Here is a 17,048-nt window from a genome sequence, read left to right as displayed (position 1 = left end):
TCATAGAAAAGATATGAATCAAAACGTTCTTATATAACCATCTTTAGCGCGTGAGCCTGAGAGCTTGTGTCTGTTTGTGCTTTTATGGGAAGCCTTAAACAAAATTAAGATAAATTATATTTTATTAATTCGTATATAATTTGAGCCCTTTTTTAAGATAAATGTTAGGAATGTACTTTTGAATGCACTCCACACTTAATACACTCTTTTTCATCTGAAATATATTAAAATCATAATATTTGATGAGTTTCACAATTTATTTAAAGATTCCCCTCGTTTGATTTAGTAGTATTAAAGAGTGTGTTGTTAGAATTTTAATATTTTAAATAATATTTTTTGTTTGTTAAGTATTGAATCTTTCATTTTATTTGGGTAACATGTTATTGGTATGGGTAATAATTGGTTTTGTTGATAAATACATTTTGTAGGAGAGTTCAACTAACCAGTTTTAGAATCCTTTTAAGAATTTTAGTGTGTTATATCAATATTTGATATATTATAGAAGGCGGAAGAAATAAGAAATAAAAGAAAATTTTAGGTCTTATATAAGATGCAAGGTGTTGGAATGGTGTAACAAGCTATTTGAATTAGTTTTACATTGAGAAAACTTAAGTTAATGTAGTTGGTGTAATAAGATATATGAACTAAAAAAACAACATTAACATGGGTAAACGATTAATCAGAGTTATGTTAGAGTAGATTAGGTGAGATCAGAGGTCCACAGGTACTAGGTGGTGAGGAACCGATGGGGAATACTAGAGGCATGCCTTGAGGATACAATAAGGTAGACCAGATTTGAGTAGTGTTAACAGTAGTCCTACCTTATGGGTAGGGTAGTCGAGTTTATAAGAGATTATGATAGAGTGACTCACCACAATGTGAACCATATGTGTTATCTTTTTAGTTTGAGCAGTAATCGTTTCTTTCTAAAGATATTTTATTTGTATGTTATTTATTTTATATGATGTGATGAATATGCATTGAGATGTTGTCATTATTTCTACTTACATAATTAAATTACTTGTGTATTGTTATTTTTGAATCATTAGTATGTTCTATGTTTTGTCGATTGTTTACTATGTTGCGCATGAGCAAATGTTTTGACAAGTGAGGTGATGTCTCTAAATTTTAAGGATAGATTATAAGAGAGAATAATTTTGTATTAGATATACATATATAATTTTATATCACAAAAATTTTACGATAATTACATACATTTAACATTCTATAAATTTAAAAAGATCCAATTTAGTGTGTGAATGGAAAAAAAATTAAATCAATCCTTAATATTATAGCTTAATAATAAAATAATCTCTAATTTATTCTCAAATTGATATTTTAATAATAAAATGTTTTCACAAAACTTAACAAAAAAAAGTAATCATATAGAATATTTTATAAATTTAAATACTAAAATAAATATTTCGTTCATTTAATATGTTTCATATGTTTAACCACCAAATTAATTATTTATCCATCTTTGAATTAGAAAACACTTGAAAATTGAAAAAAAAAAAACTTCTTATAGAAAAAGAAACAGATATGAACTTGCCCAATATTAATTACAATTTTTTTTTTTATTTTGTGCAAATTTTTTTGTCAATATTTTGTTTTCGTGCAACAAGGTTCGAGCTTCTAATATCTGTTTAATTCTACAACTAATATTTTTAAAGCACTCATAAAGAATCATTCTTTCTATTTATGAATTTTTCCTTCACAAGTTTGCCAACTAATCTTTATTTCTTTAGTTGCTAAAGCTATATCACGTTTAATTTATTCGGTTTCTGTCAATCTTATGTTATTAAAAAATTAACTCTTATGCTTAATATTTATTAAAAATTGACACTTAAACTGATGTTGAATCAGATCATCTATCAACAATATATTAAATACAAATTATATATAATGTAGATATACAAAGATGTAAATAATAGAATTAAATGAATTAAAGTTAAATAAATACTATACTTTTTCATTCTATTAATGCATTCAATAAATTTGGAATAAACCCAATTTAATATAAAAAGAGTTCATATTAATTATTTATATTGATTTGATACACAAAACAGCATTGAAATTTTATATGAACCTTAAATTATAATGTCTATTATATATATATATATATATATATGAAGATGGTGGATGGTCATGGCATCAACTTGGAGGGAACATTGAGAGAATATATCGGCAGGTGAATTCCAGTTCACAAATTCAAAAGTTTGTAGTTGAAGGTTTCTTTGTTATGTTAAAAAATAAAGTAATAAATATTTTTAAAGTTCTTCAAATATAGTGGTATTTAATATTTTATTTCTGAAAAGTTTTGTTTGACTTTAATACATGTAAAACTTTTGTAGTTAGTTTTGACTTTTGTTTTGTTTTAATACCTGAGTTTTATTTAGCATAAATTTTAAATAGATATACATATAAAAAATTATAAATAGAAGTTAAAGATTTATTATTTTATTCTCAAATTATATTTTTGTAAAACTTTTTTTTTAAGTTAACAGAAGATTCTAGATTATTGTTGTGTTGTTAGAGTATATCTTCTTCAGATGTTAAATGGTTGGAGATTTAGTCAATTAATTTTGAATTCTAGTAAGTGTTTATAGAAGTTACTCATGTGCACATTCAAAATAGCATGATATTTAAGAATATTTTGAGTGACCTAGACTAATAGTTTAAGATTTAAGTTAACTACTTTCTAAGGTCAATCAAGTCAATTCCTTAGTCATGATTATCTAGAAATCAAATTACCATAATCAATCCATTGACTTACACTAGTTTGTTTTATGAATTATTGTTGGAGCAGTTCAAGCCAAAAACACTCAATTTCGTTACTAGACATTGAGTTATTTGGATGTTTTGACTTAGTTGAAAAGAAAAAAGTATTTTCCAATATCATTCAACTTCTGAGATCAATAATAATCATTCCTAACCTATCAAGCTTTAAGCGCAAAGTCAAATCAATGAACTTAAAGAAACATGTCTCTATAAAATAGTAGAGCACGAAAATGTTACATTATTCTTCAATACCAACCAAAGGAATTTAGCTACTCATGTTAGTCATGAAACTCAGGATTGAATAGCTAGCAACTAAGGACATGTGGCTTTGCATGATATGCTTAAGCTCTAGTCTTTTCTTTATTCATCTTGTTTAACATCTTCTCTTCTTGGACCAAACCTCTCTATTTATAGTGTGGAGTGTTGGACTATGCTTATATATGATTCACTCATCACATGGGTCACCCGCTCAACATATTGGACTTTTCAAATTCAATAAATTCATGCCCTAAACCCACCTCTAGCCTAACCCAACGTGTTGGTTTTCCTTGGTCATAGCGTTTCCTCTACACTCAACACTTAATTCCTTCACTCATCAACTCATTCTTATAGTTTGAGCTTCTCTTTGGTGCATATCCGCTTAACGATTCTATTAAGCACTCAACACTTGGAGGTCTTGAATTTGCATGTCCTCTATTAATCTGCTTAGCACTTTATGCATGCGGTCAATAGATGATCTCATTTTTCTCATCCACGACTTTGTTGCTCTTTTTCCTCTAATTCTTGCAAGATTTCATTAATTTCATCATAAGATCCTTCAATGCATCTTTTTAATCATTCTAAGTGGGAATGAGTTAGTTTTCATTACTAAATCTTCTCTATTTTGCCTAATTTAGATGTCTAAATTGATGTAATGTCTAAGAGTCTTTGACACCTATTAGAACGCTCTTCATCTAAGTAACAATTTGGCACAATGCAACCTTAGCTCTCTAGTTCTTCTTCTTGATGAAGGACTTTATATAGGCATTGGACGAAGATAGTTGTTCAGAGATTGTGTTTTAGTCATTGATCAACTTTAGTTTCTATGCATATATCCTTTGTGCTTTTGAACTTGATTGCATTCCATATAACTTTAAATGTGTTCATTTTTTACACAACGTCCTTGTTCACTAACAATGTCCATCCCATGATAGCATAACCTTTTACACAAATTCATGGTAAAAGGACACATCATACAAATCAAATAGTTGAAATGCTCTTTGAATGACGAGGTCGGTAAATAAAACAACTTTAACCCTTTTTTCAGGAAATGAAGTTATGTTGTTTTATTTGAAAATTATGATTTTGGATATTTTTTTTTTATAAAAATAAACAAATCATATTTTATAAATACAGTTTTAGAGTGAAAATGGTCTTCTATACCAATTCACAACTTCAGAGTTTTTCTATACAAAATGGTATAATACGATTTCTACCGTAAAATCGTATTCATAAGTATCAGTTTTGTAAAATTTCTTTTTAACCCAAAATCTTAATTTTTGAGAAAAAATTACACTATGGTGAAAAAACCCAGAAATGGATCACCCTAATGGGATGATTACTATCTACTACACGTGACCGAGTTCGAATTTGAGAACTTCTCCCATGGCATTTCGCGCACTTGGCCACTCCAACATCACACTCACCAGGTCATGCCGCACCATCATATTCACAAGCTCTTCCTCCTTTTCTTCCGCGTGCCGGCGGAGAAGCCTCTCTGAGCCGCCGCCGCCGCCGCAAGCTCCTCCGTCTCCGAAGAAGGTGCCTTTCACGGTGTCGGTTCACGGTAAGACATGGCAGGACCCGTATCACTGGATGTCCAACACCGACGACCCGAATCTGTTGGAGCATCTCAACCGCGAAAACGTTTACGCCGATGGCTTCATGTCCGACACCCTCAAACTCCGTTCCGTTCTGTCCTCTGAGATGAAAGCACGGTTACCGCCCACCGTTTCCACTCCCCCTGAACGTTGGGGACCCTGGTTGGTTCCGCCTTTCTCCTGTTTTCTTTTTGTTTTATTCATCCATGAAAAAATGTAAAGAATAATGCACCTTGTTAATCTTTGAAATTACCAATACAGGTTAACTTAGTCTGTGAAGTTATAATAATGTCATTTTAATCCACAAATGCACTAAACAATGCTCATTGAAAAAATAGTCCTTCCATTGACATTTTTACTGCGTTATCGAACCTATTATGAGTTAGTTGAGTTCCACACTAATTAGCTTCAATAGTCATACTGATCATTATCATGATTTCTGATTAATCGATGTTATTAAAGTTTTGAGAAATGCTACACCCTCTTTTGAATACGCACTATTACTTGAAATTTATTGAAAATCGTGAAACTTTATGAGTCTAATTCTGTTTGAAGAATTTCTTTCATGATTTTGTAGTTTTCAATAAATTTAGTGACTAATAAGAGTGTGTGTTAAAAAAGTGTTTGTTAGAAAACGGGTTGTTAACCCTATATAAACTTTACAATAACAATGCATAGAAATTAAAGTCTATTTCTTTTTATAAATTTAGAGACTAAATTAGTGAATTATCCAAAAATAAAAGACGAAGTAGATTAGTGATGACATGTCAGAGCTGAGAACATATTTCTGGATGAAATTTTGCTTTTGATAGGTTTTATTTACGAAGTTTCTTTGGATGTATGATAATTGATATCCCGATTTGCTAGTGTTAGATTAGTAAATGTTATAACATTGTATTCTTTTTGGATAAAGGTCTTGTATGTGTGAGAGGAGAGAGTAACTAATGTTGACCATACAACTATACATGAAAAATTGAAAATGATTTACTTGAATCTAATCTTGACTATTGATGTATTCTTTTATTGTCAAGATTGCCTTCTTTCACTTGTGATATGGATGCACATGCGTTGCTTGAGGTAGAAAAATTGGGTGCCTCGTGCTGAATGTTTTGTGTATTATGGCAATTGCTGAATAATAGAACTAATATAAATGGCATCTGTAGAACTGTTGTTAGCTGTGTAAGAAAATGAGGAAATAAGGGACCATTTGGTTTAAGAATTCATTTTTTGTTTTCTTTTTCTGCTTTCACTTTAAACTACAAACATGGCATTGCTTTCACTTTATTTCCGGATTTCCAAAGTTTGTTTAAGATCCCTGAAAACAGAAAATAATAGAAAATTGTTTTAACTTTTTCCTTTTCAAACTTTTGAAAATAAGAAACAAAGTATACACAAGGTAACAGTTTTGTAATAAAACGTGAAAACAGAAAATGAATACAAAAACAATTTCTGCGACCTAATGTCCGCTAACTATAGCATTGTACCATTTCTCTATAGCATGTAAGTTTAATTGATTGCATTTTTCACCTCCTCTTTCTCAGGATGTATTATCAGTATATTCCAGAAGGAAAGGAATATCCTGTACTCTGTAGGAGGCTGGAAATGGAGAAAACTGGTTGGCTGAAGAATATTTTTCTTCACTATGGAATGACAAGATCAAAAAGGGAGGAGATTTTACTTGACTGGAATGAACTTGCAGAGAAATATGGTATGTCTCTTCTAGCCTCACCATTTATTTTGAGTTTTCTTTCCTTTTCAAATCAGCAATAGTAGTTGGGGAAAGGAAGTTCTGGTCTCTGGATTTCTAATTATCACTTATAAATGATCCATAACTGGCAGAAACATGGCATCCTTACTCTGTCATATTTTAATGGAGTTAGTTAAGTAGCAGTTTACTGCTTCTAGAATTGTTGTTGAAATTGTAAAATCGTTATTAATCCAAACATATGCAAGCTTGGCATATTTAGTTATAAACTTGTTTCTCTTGGACTATAAAGATCTACAGCTTGGTCCTTTGGCCAGCCTTCATGAGATAATTTGTACTCAAATTGTTTAAATTCTATTGAAGTTCCTTGTTTTTTTCTCTCCTATTGGTGATTGTTGACATTATAGTCAAAATTGCAGGGTATGTCAATGTTGGAACATGCAGAGTTTCACCTGATCACAACTACCTTGCATACACACTTGATATTTCTGGTGGCGAACAATACACACTTCAGGTAAAAGACCTCAGAAGTGGACTAATCGACCCAAAATCGGAAGTTGATGGTGCTGTTAGTTTGGCATGGGCTCAAGATGCAAGCTCTCTGTATTATACTCAATCAGATGAAAATCAGCGACCTTACAGGCAAAATCTTATCATTGGATTTTTCTTGTTAGTTTTTCAGGGTTGGGAAAAGGAATGGTTTTAGTTTAAGATGCTATCCTAACTGTCATATGTTATTATGGCAGGGTTCTCTGCAGCAAACTTGGATATGACCACGTGGATGATTTTCCAGTATTTGTTGAAAATGATTCCAGTTTTTGTGTGGATATAACAAGCACGAAAGATGGGAAATTCATAACAGTGAATTCAAACTCAAGAACTTCATCCGAGGAAGGGATTTGCTTGTCTTATTTTATGAATACAGAATGAGATTATTCTTTTCTAGCGATTTGTTGATCTTGATTCTTATCACAGGTTTATGTTATAGATTCTGTCAATCCATCAAATGGTTTACAAAAGTTATGTAATCGTACTTCTGGTGTACAGTACTTTGTGGAACACCACTCTGGTTTATTTTATATTCTTACCAATGCTCCTATTCCTGAATCCCAGTGGTCTGGTCAAGGTTATTACTTGGTTAGATGCCAGGTTGAAGATATAGAATCAGCTAAATTGCAGGTTTGTTTTAATAGTTTTATACATCCTGATTTTGAGTTCTATTACCTGTTAGTGGTGCGTGAATTGTCTCTAAGTCCCTCTTTGTTATGCTTATGTTTAATTTCAGAATATCATCCTTCCAGACAACGATATGGACATATGTGACATGGACATTTTTAATGGATATTTGGTTCTTTTCTTCAATAAGAAAGGTCTTCCTCTGCTATGTTCATTGAACTTTCCTATGCAAATTGATTTGAAGGTATATGAATTTCAATTTATTAAAAATTGTGGTTTATAACTGAATTGAAAAGTTTATGCCATCATATTTTCTTCTAGTTCACCTCTGCAGCCTCTAAACCATTTGATCCTGATGAATATTCTCTTCGGACCACAGATCAGATATTCCACTATGATAACACCAACAAGTTTGTCACTGCATTACCTTCCAGGGTGTATAATATTCAACCCAATGCTAATTGAATGTAGTAATTTAATGAAGATATAGAAATGTATAGAAGAGTATAATTGAAATGGCCATAAAACCAGAATCCAAATTGCTGTTTGGGTGTGTCTGTAGTTGGGTTACAAGTTTAGTCATTATATATTAAATTGTATTCTGTTGCAATGACATGTATACAACTGTCTAAATGGTCTAGTGAATTTCAGTGACTCTTATCTTCTCATTTCCTGAACTGACCATAGTATTATGTGAATATGAACATGGTCATCAAACCAGCGGGTTAACTCGCAAACCTGTACAAGTTTGCTCATCGTCCACAAGTTGACTCATCTCCAAACTCATTTCTTTGGTGGACTTGGAGCAAAGTCCACTAGACTCAGTTCAATCATGGCAGACTTGTGAGTTCAAGTTTTGAGTTACTGAGTTTGTTGTTGGGTACAAAAGTGACACAAAATCTTGTCATTTGATAAGAATGAAATAAATGATGCGTTTTGAAAACCCATATGGAACGATAAGGTTGGGTTGCAGCTTCTCCAAACAAAAAACCTACCTCTAGTGGTCATGATCAAATTTTGTGTGTGGTCTCCAACTGCCATCGCTTTGCATTTTGTCTTCTATGGTGTCGTTGTGTCTTCTCCGCATCCTCTCTTTTGCAGTCGTCACGTCGCAACATGTCTTCTAAAGCACGATCATGTCTTCTCTGCACCTTATCTCTAATTGTCGCCATGTCATATCTTCTCCAACAATGTTGTGTTCTTTGAGTTGCGTTTCGTTTCTCCAAAGAGGTGAGCGTGAGTTTTGTTTTCCCACCACCACTTCATTTTCTTTTTAATTTTTTTCTTCTAATTTTAACACTAGTAGACTCTGTTATTTATTTCTTTTGTTCTTTTTTTTTTCTTTATGTTGGATTGTTTTGTTTTTGTTTTTTTTTTCTATTTCATGTTTAGTTGCAAAAAATTTACAATGTCCAGAAGTGAGACTAATTCAAATTCTTCTGATTCCAATATAGATGCATACTCACTTCCTAGACCTAGAAGTAACAATTGTTGTAGGAAATAAGACATGTTGGGTGGAAACATGGAGTAGATGTTTTGAGCAATGGAAAAAAGGTTAACTGTCATTATTGCTTAAACACATCTTGTGGAGGAGTTTTTAGATTCAAGTTTATCTTGTTGGTACTAGATATGATTTCAAACCTTGTGCCTTAGTGCCAAAAGAAGTTAAAATTGTAATGATGAAAGTCGTGGTAGAGGCTAAAGAAGCATCAACGAAGAAGAAAGACTAAAAAACATGGAAGAGTTTGATGATGAACAAAATGAAAGGATGGATACCGCTCAAAGTAGTAGTAGGATGTTAAAAAATAAAGGAAATTGTGAAAAAAATATGTAAACAGTAAGCAATAATTATGGAATTACTTTTCTTTATATAAAAAAGAAATACATTGGTATTTAAAGGAAAAACAAAATCCTAATAAAAGGAAATAAATCTCCTTAAATAAAGACTCTAAATCAGGAGTAAATCTACCAAAATAACTCTTAATTGCAATCCCTTAATTTTAGGGATTTCTTATGAACACATCTATATGTATTATTCAATCACACTATATTTATTGTACATTAAATGTACAATATTTACACCCATATTTCAACACCCCCTCTCAAGTTGAGGAATAAATTTCCTCCATGTTATGAGATTATGGAAGTCTGAGGTATTAAGTCGTTTTGTCAGCACATCACCACCTATTGGATGGACATAATGTATGACATGCATACTAATGTAAACCTTAGAAGGTTGAAAGTACATTAAAGGTTCTTTTGGAAAAGGTCTGTTATATGGTCACAATAACCATACTAAAGTTGTTTGTTATTCAAATGTTGATCGAGTAGGATCTCCTTCTGATAGAAGATCCACTTCCGGATATTGTGTCTCCATTAGTGATAACTTGATCTCTTGGAAGAGTAAGAAACAAAATGTTGTGGTGAGATCTAGTGCAGAAGCAGAATATAGAGCTATGGCCACAACTACTTGTGCTTACTTGGTTTAAAATTTACTTAAAGAATTGCAATTTGGAGGAGTCATTCAAATGACACTTATATGTGACAATCAAACCACCCTTCATATTAGGTCAAATCCCGTCTTCCTCGAAACAACCAAACATATTGAGATTGATTGCCATCTTATTTGAGAAAAAATTGTATTTGGAGACATCAAAACTGAGTTTGTTAATTCGAATGATCAATTAACAAATATTTTCCCTAAATCTTTACGGCAACTTATAATTGATTATATTTATAATAAGCTTGGTACATACAATTTATATGCAGCAGCTTGAGGGGTAGTATTAGATGTAATGGGGTTAGCCCATACATTTTGTATGTTTCTTATCTATAAATACATAATCCTATGTGTTCATTATATATAAGGGATTAATTTTATACCTCTGTTTTTACTTTATTTTCACACATTGGATACCTCAGACATCTCAAAAGGAGTAGATAAAGTCTTTGAGATGTTGAATGATGCTATGGAATTTGTTAGAGAGGAGAATGTAGTGCAAGTGATTATTGATAATGTTGCAAATTCCAACACATCAGGAGAATTGTAGATGCAAAAATGAGAGCATTTGTAACGGACTTTGAAGATTTTGAGAAGCATTTGAAGGTCGATCAACTTATTATCACGAAGGAATGAAGTATCACCACCTACATTTATGGTAGAGTGATGCTAATCAACCGTTGAAGAAGTTTACAAAATGGAAGAGGCTTGATAGGGCTTGGTATGACTAGATTTTCCACGACATATTTGACTCTAGCATGTCTTCTTAAATTGAGAGCATCATTGATGAGCTTATTTAGCTCCGAAGAGTGGTAAGCAAGCAAGTTTGGAACTTTAGTTGTAAGAAGAAAAGCTGAGAATGTGGTATTAGATAGTTGCTTTTGGAAGAATGTAACCATTTGCCTCAAAGTTGTTGCCCTTCTTGTAGTGGTCCTTCAATTAGTGCATTTAGATATAAAACCCGCAATAGGCTACATATATGAAGAGATGGATTGTGCACAAGAGAAGATTAAATATAACTTTAACAATGTTAAGAAAAGGTAAAATTTCTAAACCTTCTCTTGTTTAAAACTTAATTATTTGTTTGTGCAATTGTTTCTACTATAGCATTATTGGTATTTTCATAGTTATGAACATGTTTAGAAGATTATTGATGAGAGGTAGGATAATGAGTTTCATAGGCCTTTGCATTCAATTGTCTACCTTACCTTTACTTGCACTACGAACCTAGTTTCAGAAATGATGATCTTGAGGTGAAAAAGAGGTTGTATATATACATAAGAAGATTTGTCAAGGATGTTGCAGAAAGGAGAAAAAATAAGTTGTAACTTATTGTGTTTCATTATGCAAAGGATACCTAGAAAATGGTGGGAGATTTCTAGGGATGAAACTCCAAAGTTGAAGAGATTTGGTGTTCGAGTTTTGAGCTTGACTTGCAGTTCCTCATCTGATAAAATAGTTTTTGATGCCAATGTTGATCATGAACTCTGTTATCGAGGGAGCTTGATAGTGATGAAGAAGATGATTAGAGGATTGGATACAAAAACTTGAAGATATTTTCCACTTTTAGTTATTTAATTGTTATGGCCTTAAGAATGTATTTTGTAATTGTATGAAATAATCTATTGGTGTAGTTTAAATTATATGTAATTATGTGCAGTGTAGTTAGAATCATACAATTTGAATTGTTATCCATTAGAAAAATCTTCCTCCGTGATACATATCATCGGATGAATCGTTTTGTAGCTTGAATTGTAGAATCAGATATGAAAGGTGTGATTTGCGATTCAGTTCCCATTGTACACAATTCATGAGGAGGGAACAAAAATTGAAAAAACAGGAAGAAGCTCTGCCGAGAAGAAACACAGTGGAGAAAACGAACAATGGAGAAGACGAACAACGAATAGGACAAATAGTGAGACCAGAGTCCGTGAATAGGTTTTGCACTTTAGGATATATTATACATATAATATTTTACAATCTTAATATGTTTTTTCATCTTTTGCACTGACAACTTTAACAATGTGCACCTGCATTTATCTTTTGCACTAATAGTAATATTTTATAACAAGATATTCTTTATTTTTTATTTTTCTTTAAAAAATTATTTATTATTTAAGGTTCTGTTTATTCTATCTCTTTGGAAAAAAATAATTATTGTTTAAATTAATATAAGTCTTATTGTATTTTTTGTTAATTTTCTATACAAAATTAGTTATTGTTTATTTATTCTTTTTATTTTATTTCCTTTTTAATAATTTAGTTACTTTTTAAATTAGTATATATTTATTCTTATAATTTTTTTATTCAAAATTAGTTGTTGTTTAAGGATTCTTTTTATGTAATTTTTTTGAAAAGAAACCAGTGATTAGTATATAATTTTTATTATATTCTTTATTTTTTACTTTCTTTAAAAATTAATTGTTAAGGATTCTGTTTATTGTATTTTTTAGGATTCATAAATTTATTTATCATGTATCTTACTATTCGTAGTAAGATTCGGTTCATGATTCGGAATAAATGAAAAACTATTCACGATTAGAATCTGAATCTTTATTTGATAACCATAGTAATGTGTACTACTAAACTTAATTATTTTAGAATTATGGAATTATTGTTTACTATTTTGATTAACTTTGGTGTTGAAATATATAATTAGTACGACATTGTATTTATTTTTCATATGACATAGACTATTATGTATTTGGGATTCGGGTCTACACGTCTACACCCGAGTCTGATAACCTTGAATATGAATGTTGAACTCTAAAGTGGTTGATGAACTTTGTTGGATTGGATCTATTTCCTGAGATTGTGAACTATTTAGACAGTTTCTTAGGCTGGTAGTTTGCAATTGACCTTGGAATGTGCCAGTGCTTATTTTCTATACAAAGCTTCATTAAGATGAAACATAAATAAACTGTTTTATTCCAATTTAAACCCTTCATACATTAACATATGACCTTGAATTTCTTTGTAGCATCAATCATATATTCAAGACCTAAAACCATGGTACTTTCCTCTGCCATCAAATACATGCAGTGTCAGTCCAGGTTCAAATCATGACTTCCTCAGTATGGTTTACCGTGTGGTTCTTTCATCACCCGTGGTATGATTACTTGTAATTAGGAATGCAATATACATTTGTAGATTCAGTGATGATTTCGTAATTTGTGTTGTCCTGAAATATCAATTTAAAGATTTTATAATGAATAGTCTACTAATATTGAACTTTGTGGGTGTTCTGCGCATGGCGCTGAATACATATGTAAGAATTCACATCATTGATTATTCTAAAGTTTATCAATATATATATGGGTGTGTGTTTGTTACTTTGCTTTGCATGGTTCATCATGTTCCATTTAGAGACATGATTTGAAATTTGGATTTTAAATTATAATCAAAGTTCCTTTTTAAACACAATACTTAATTTAATCTGCTTTGTAAAGTGTAGATATAGTTTGTGACTTTTCTTCCAACTGCTAATATTAACCTGAACTACTTTGAAAATTGTTGTCCCTCAGAGTTTGCAGAAAAAAGGGAATAACAGTCTTTGACTTTTTAATTTTGTTCAATTTTATGACAATTTATGATATATATTTCCTGTGAGATGCCCTTGGTCTTGCTTAATAAACCACACACTACATATGTAGATTACTTGCTTAAAAATGAAATTTAAACATCAAACAAAAAGAATATTATGACTTTAAGTTTCCTTGAAGTATTCTATTTGCAGATTACTTTCTTGGTAATATGTTAATGTATTAAAAAATTAAGACTTCTCTTGTATGCTTAAAACTTGTTTGCAAGAACAGTAAAACAGTGGAGGAATTTATTGCAATTGCATTGTCAAATTCCTGCCCTTCTTCCAGATGTTTTTGGCATTGTAATATTTTATCACTACCCTTTATAATCTATATTTTGGAGACATCCTATAAATGCTATTTATTTATAATTGTGCGAGCTGAGTATTTGATAGTGCTGTGACTTGTGACTTGTGATAATTGTTCAGCTTCAGACTTTGCAATTTATGGCCTTGCTAATTGAATCAATTGTTGCACATTGGGCCATTTCAAATCTACTCAATGAGCATATGTAATTACTAGAAGTAATTTTAATTAATTAAATGTGTATGATTTAATTGAAGTGCATATTTTTGAAGTATTATATCTATGATTTATCTGCTTTAGTTTGGAAGCTTCTTCACTTTCTGGGGTTTGGGTGAGTGAACAGATGCCGGATTTAGTTGTTGACTACGACATGTCAAAACTTACATACTCTATTGTGCATCAAGAGGAAGTGAACTGTGATTATGTTGGTTGGTCATGCATCCCAACTTTTGAGCTAACTAAGAGTACAATTCAAGAGGCATGTAGTGATAAGAAAGAATGTGCCAGGAGTTTTAATTCACAGAGATGGAAGGACTTCTCTCAAATATACTGTTGTCAGAGGGAGGAAGTTATTTCCCACGATGGTGTAATGGTTCCACTAACCATTGTGTACTCTAGAGAATCCTGGAAGAAGGGCCAATCCCCTGGACTCTTAGTAGGCTATGGAGCATACGGAGAAGATCTGGATAAGAGCTGGTGTTCAGAGCGCCTGAGTTTACTGGAGCGTGGTTGGGTAGTGGCATTTGCTGATGTAAGGTTGGTTGCCTGACATCTATTTCTACAGTTTAGTTTTCTTGTTGGCCTTTCATGAGTATATGATACTGGCTTGTTTCTTATGATATGCCTAAAAGTTTTGCACTTATGGCCCTGTTGACCATGACAAATGGGATAATTTTATTATGTTTTTTTGTAAGTTTTTATGTTTTCAAATTTGAAGTATGCGGCAACTTGTGTTGTAACAGAGGTGGTGGTGGTGGAGGTCCTTCATGGCATAAATCTGGGAGTGGATTAAACAAACAGAATTCCATATTTGATTTTGTATCCTGTGGCAACTACTTAGTTAATAAGGGTTATGTTCAGAGTGATCTGCTTTGTGCTACTGGGTGGAGCGCAGGCTGCCTTCTGCTTGGTGCAGCTATGAATATGTGCCCCCAACTCTTTCGTGCTGTTATATTAAAAGTAAGTTTAATATAATTGTGATTGTAACATAATATGAAGGATTGCTTTTGAGCTTTTCAGAGATGGTGAGCAGTGAGAAAATATCTTGCAGATTTCAAATTTAAGCCTTCAATTAGCACCATGTCTCTACTGTTTGGCCGAAATTCGTTCATTGCAATGTTTTTGTCAGAATTCAAAAGACTAAACAGTTGTCAACCTTTAGCGATAGAGAATATATTACAAGGTTACTAGAGAGGCAGAACTTTGATATTTGGAGAAGAATTACTTTCAAATGTTTTTTGATGAATAACATACTTTGTAAAATGACCTTTGGAGGACCAAAATTAGCCTGTGATAATCTGAAATCATATCTCACTAGGTGAGCCTGGAAATGTATTATATAGCTCTTTCAATCTGTTTGCCTTTCTTGTTTCTCTCTCCCTCTCTTTGTGAATTTTTTATTTAGATGTCCATTAATTAAAATGTTATTTGTCTTTAACTGTCATGCACTTTTATCATGTAGGTTTGGTTGTGCTTTGAATTTTATGCATCAATTAAAAAGTGTCATATTTACTAAATTAAATAATTTCACTCATTTTTTATTTATTATAGCTGATAGTTAATTTTATCAGTTCACATTATTCACATTTTCATATTTCTAAATACCTCTCTGATAATTGGATGGGTTATATACACCAGGTACCATTTCTTGATATATGCAACACATTGTTGGATCCCAGTCTACCCCTCACAGTTTTAGATTATGAAGAATTTGGCAATCCTCAGCTACAATCAAATCTTGATTCTATTCTTAGTTATTCTCCGTATGACAACATTCCTCCAAGCAGTTGTTTTCCTTCAGTTTTGGTTACGACAGCTGTTAATGATTCAAGGCAATCTTTTTCTTCCTAATCATCTATCACGCACACACAATATTATTGATATGCATATTTTACATCTTAATTATGCATTTAGCAACTTCTAATAGCTTCAATAATGTTGATGTTAGTATTTGACATTCATTCTCAGGGTTGGAGTTTGGGAAGGTGCTAAATGGGTAGCTAAAGTACGAGATAGTACCTGCCCTCATTGTTCTCTTACTGTCATCATGAAAACAAGTATGATAGGAGGGCATTTTGGCGAAGGTGGTCGCTATGCTCAATGTGACGAAACAGCATATGAGTATGCTTTCCTCATGAAATCTTTTGGAATTTCAAAAGAATGAGTATATTTATTAGGTCTGCAGTTCGAAGGATATCAGTGAAAGGCTTTCCTTTGGGTCAATGAAATTTTTCTATCCTCCTATTGCACTGTTTTATACCTAGGCTCCATAGACGCAGATAAGTTTGAGCATCTATGTTTTCCATGGCTTGTCCACACAGAAGAAAGGCAACTCAATGCATGTTGACTTTGCTAGCGTCTTTGGAGAGTGATAATATGAACTGCGAGATGTTAGCAATTTATCCACTTATTAGATAGGAAATTTAACAACTGGGAAATGAAAATATGATTCGGGATTTTAAATTTGTTGTATAGAAGCTTTCTATCGTTATGCTATCTGCAGAATCTTCCTCCCTGTGCTTGCTGGGGTTCATGTGGAGATTGAAACTCTGTAGTTCACAGAATTCTTCATGGAGGCTGGTTCATTTTGAAGCCAGCAATTGAAGGTGTTGAGAGTGAAGTCTGAAAACGCAAGTACTCAGTAATTAGCACTTTTGGAGCTGCTATTATGTTTTGGTGACAAGTGGTGCTGTTGGAGTGGACTCATGGTGCAGAAGCCAGAAACCCAGCCTCTACTGACATCTTATATATTACAGAGGACTTAATTTGTTGATGTCCTTTCGCTTTAGCTTCTTCATGAACCTCTTATGGTTTTGGTAGTTAGCATTTTACATATCCCTTTTAATCTCTTAAACTACCCTTTTTATGTATATGTTTCTACATAATGATTTTCTTAATAACTTATTCATTTCGATCTA

The 17,048-nt window shown here is 32.1% G+C and overlaps 1 protein-coding gene across 1 annotated transcript; it reads left to right on the top strand.

Annotated features, from left to right (window-relative positions):
- The first annotated feature begins 4,273 nt into the window (after positions 1 to 4,273).
- LOC137806335 (uncharacterized) lies at positions 4,274 to 17,048 on the top strand. The gene is made up of 11 exons (XM_068606379.1): positions 4,274 to 4,802; positions 6,182 to 6,348; positions 6,765 to 6,987; positions 7,092 to 7,237; positions 7,322 to 7,524; positions 7,631 to 7,765; positions 13,002 to 13,130; positions 14,255 to 14,667; positions 14,874 to 15,090; positions 15,769 to 15,962; positions 16,099 to 17,048. Exons 1-11 carry the CDS (start codon positions 4,426 to 4,428, stop codon positions 16,292 to 16,294), a joined length of 2,400 nt encoding a protein of 799 aa, XP_068462480.1. The 5' UTR covers positions 4,274 to 4,425; the 3' UTR covers positions 16,295 to 17,048.

The sequence above is a fragment of the Phaseolus vulgaris genome, chromosome 3, assembly GCF_000499845.2.
Source record: "Phaseolus vulgaris cultivar G19833 chromosome 3, P. vulgaris v2.0, whole genome shotgun sequence".
In the NCBI taxonomy this organism is placed as follows: domain Eukaryota; kingdom Viridiplantae; phylum Streptophyta; class Magnoliopsida; order Fabales; family Fabaceae; genus Phaseolus; species Phaseolus vulgaris.
The sequence above is the reverse complement of the archived record's forward strand: the minus strand, read 5'-3'. Positions and strand labels throughout refer to the sequence as shown.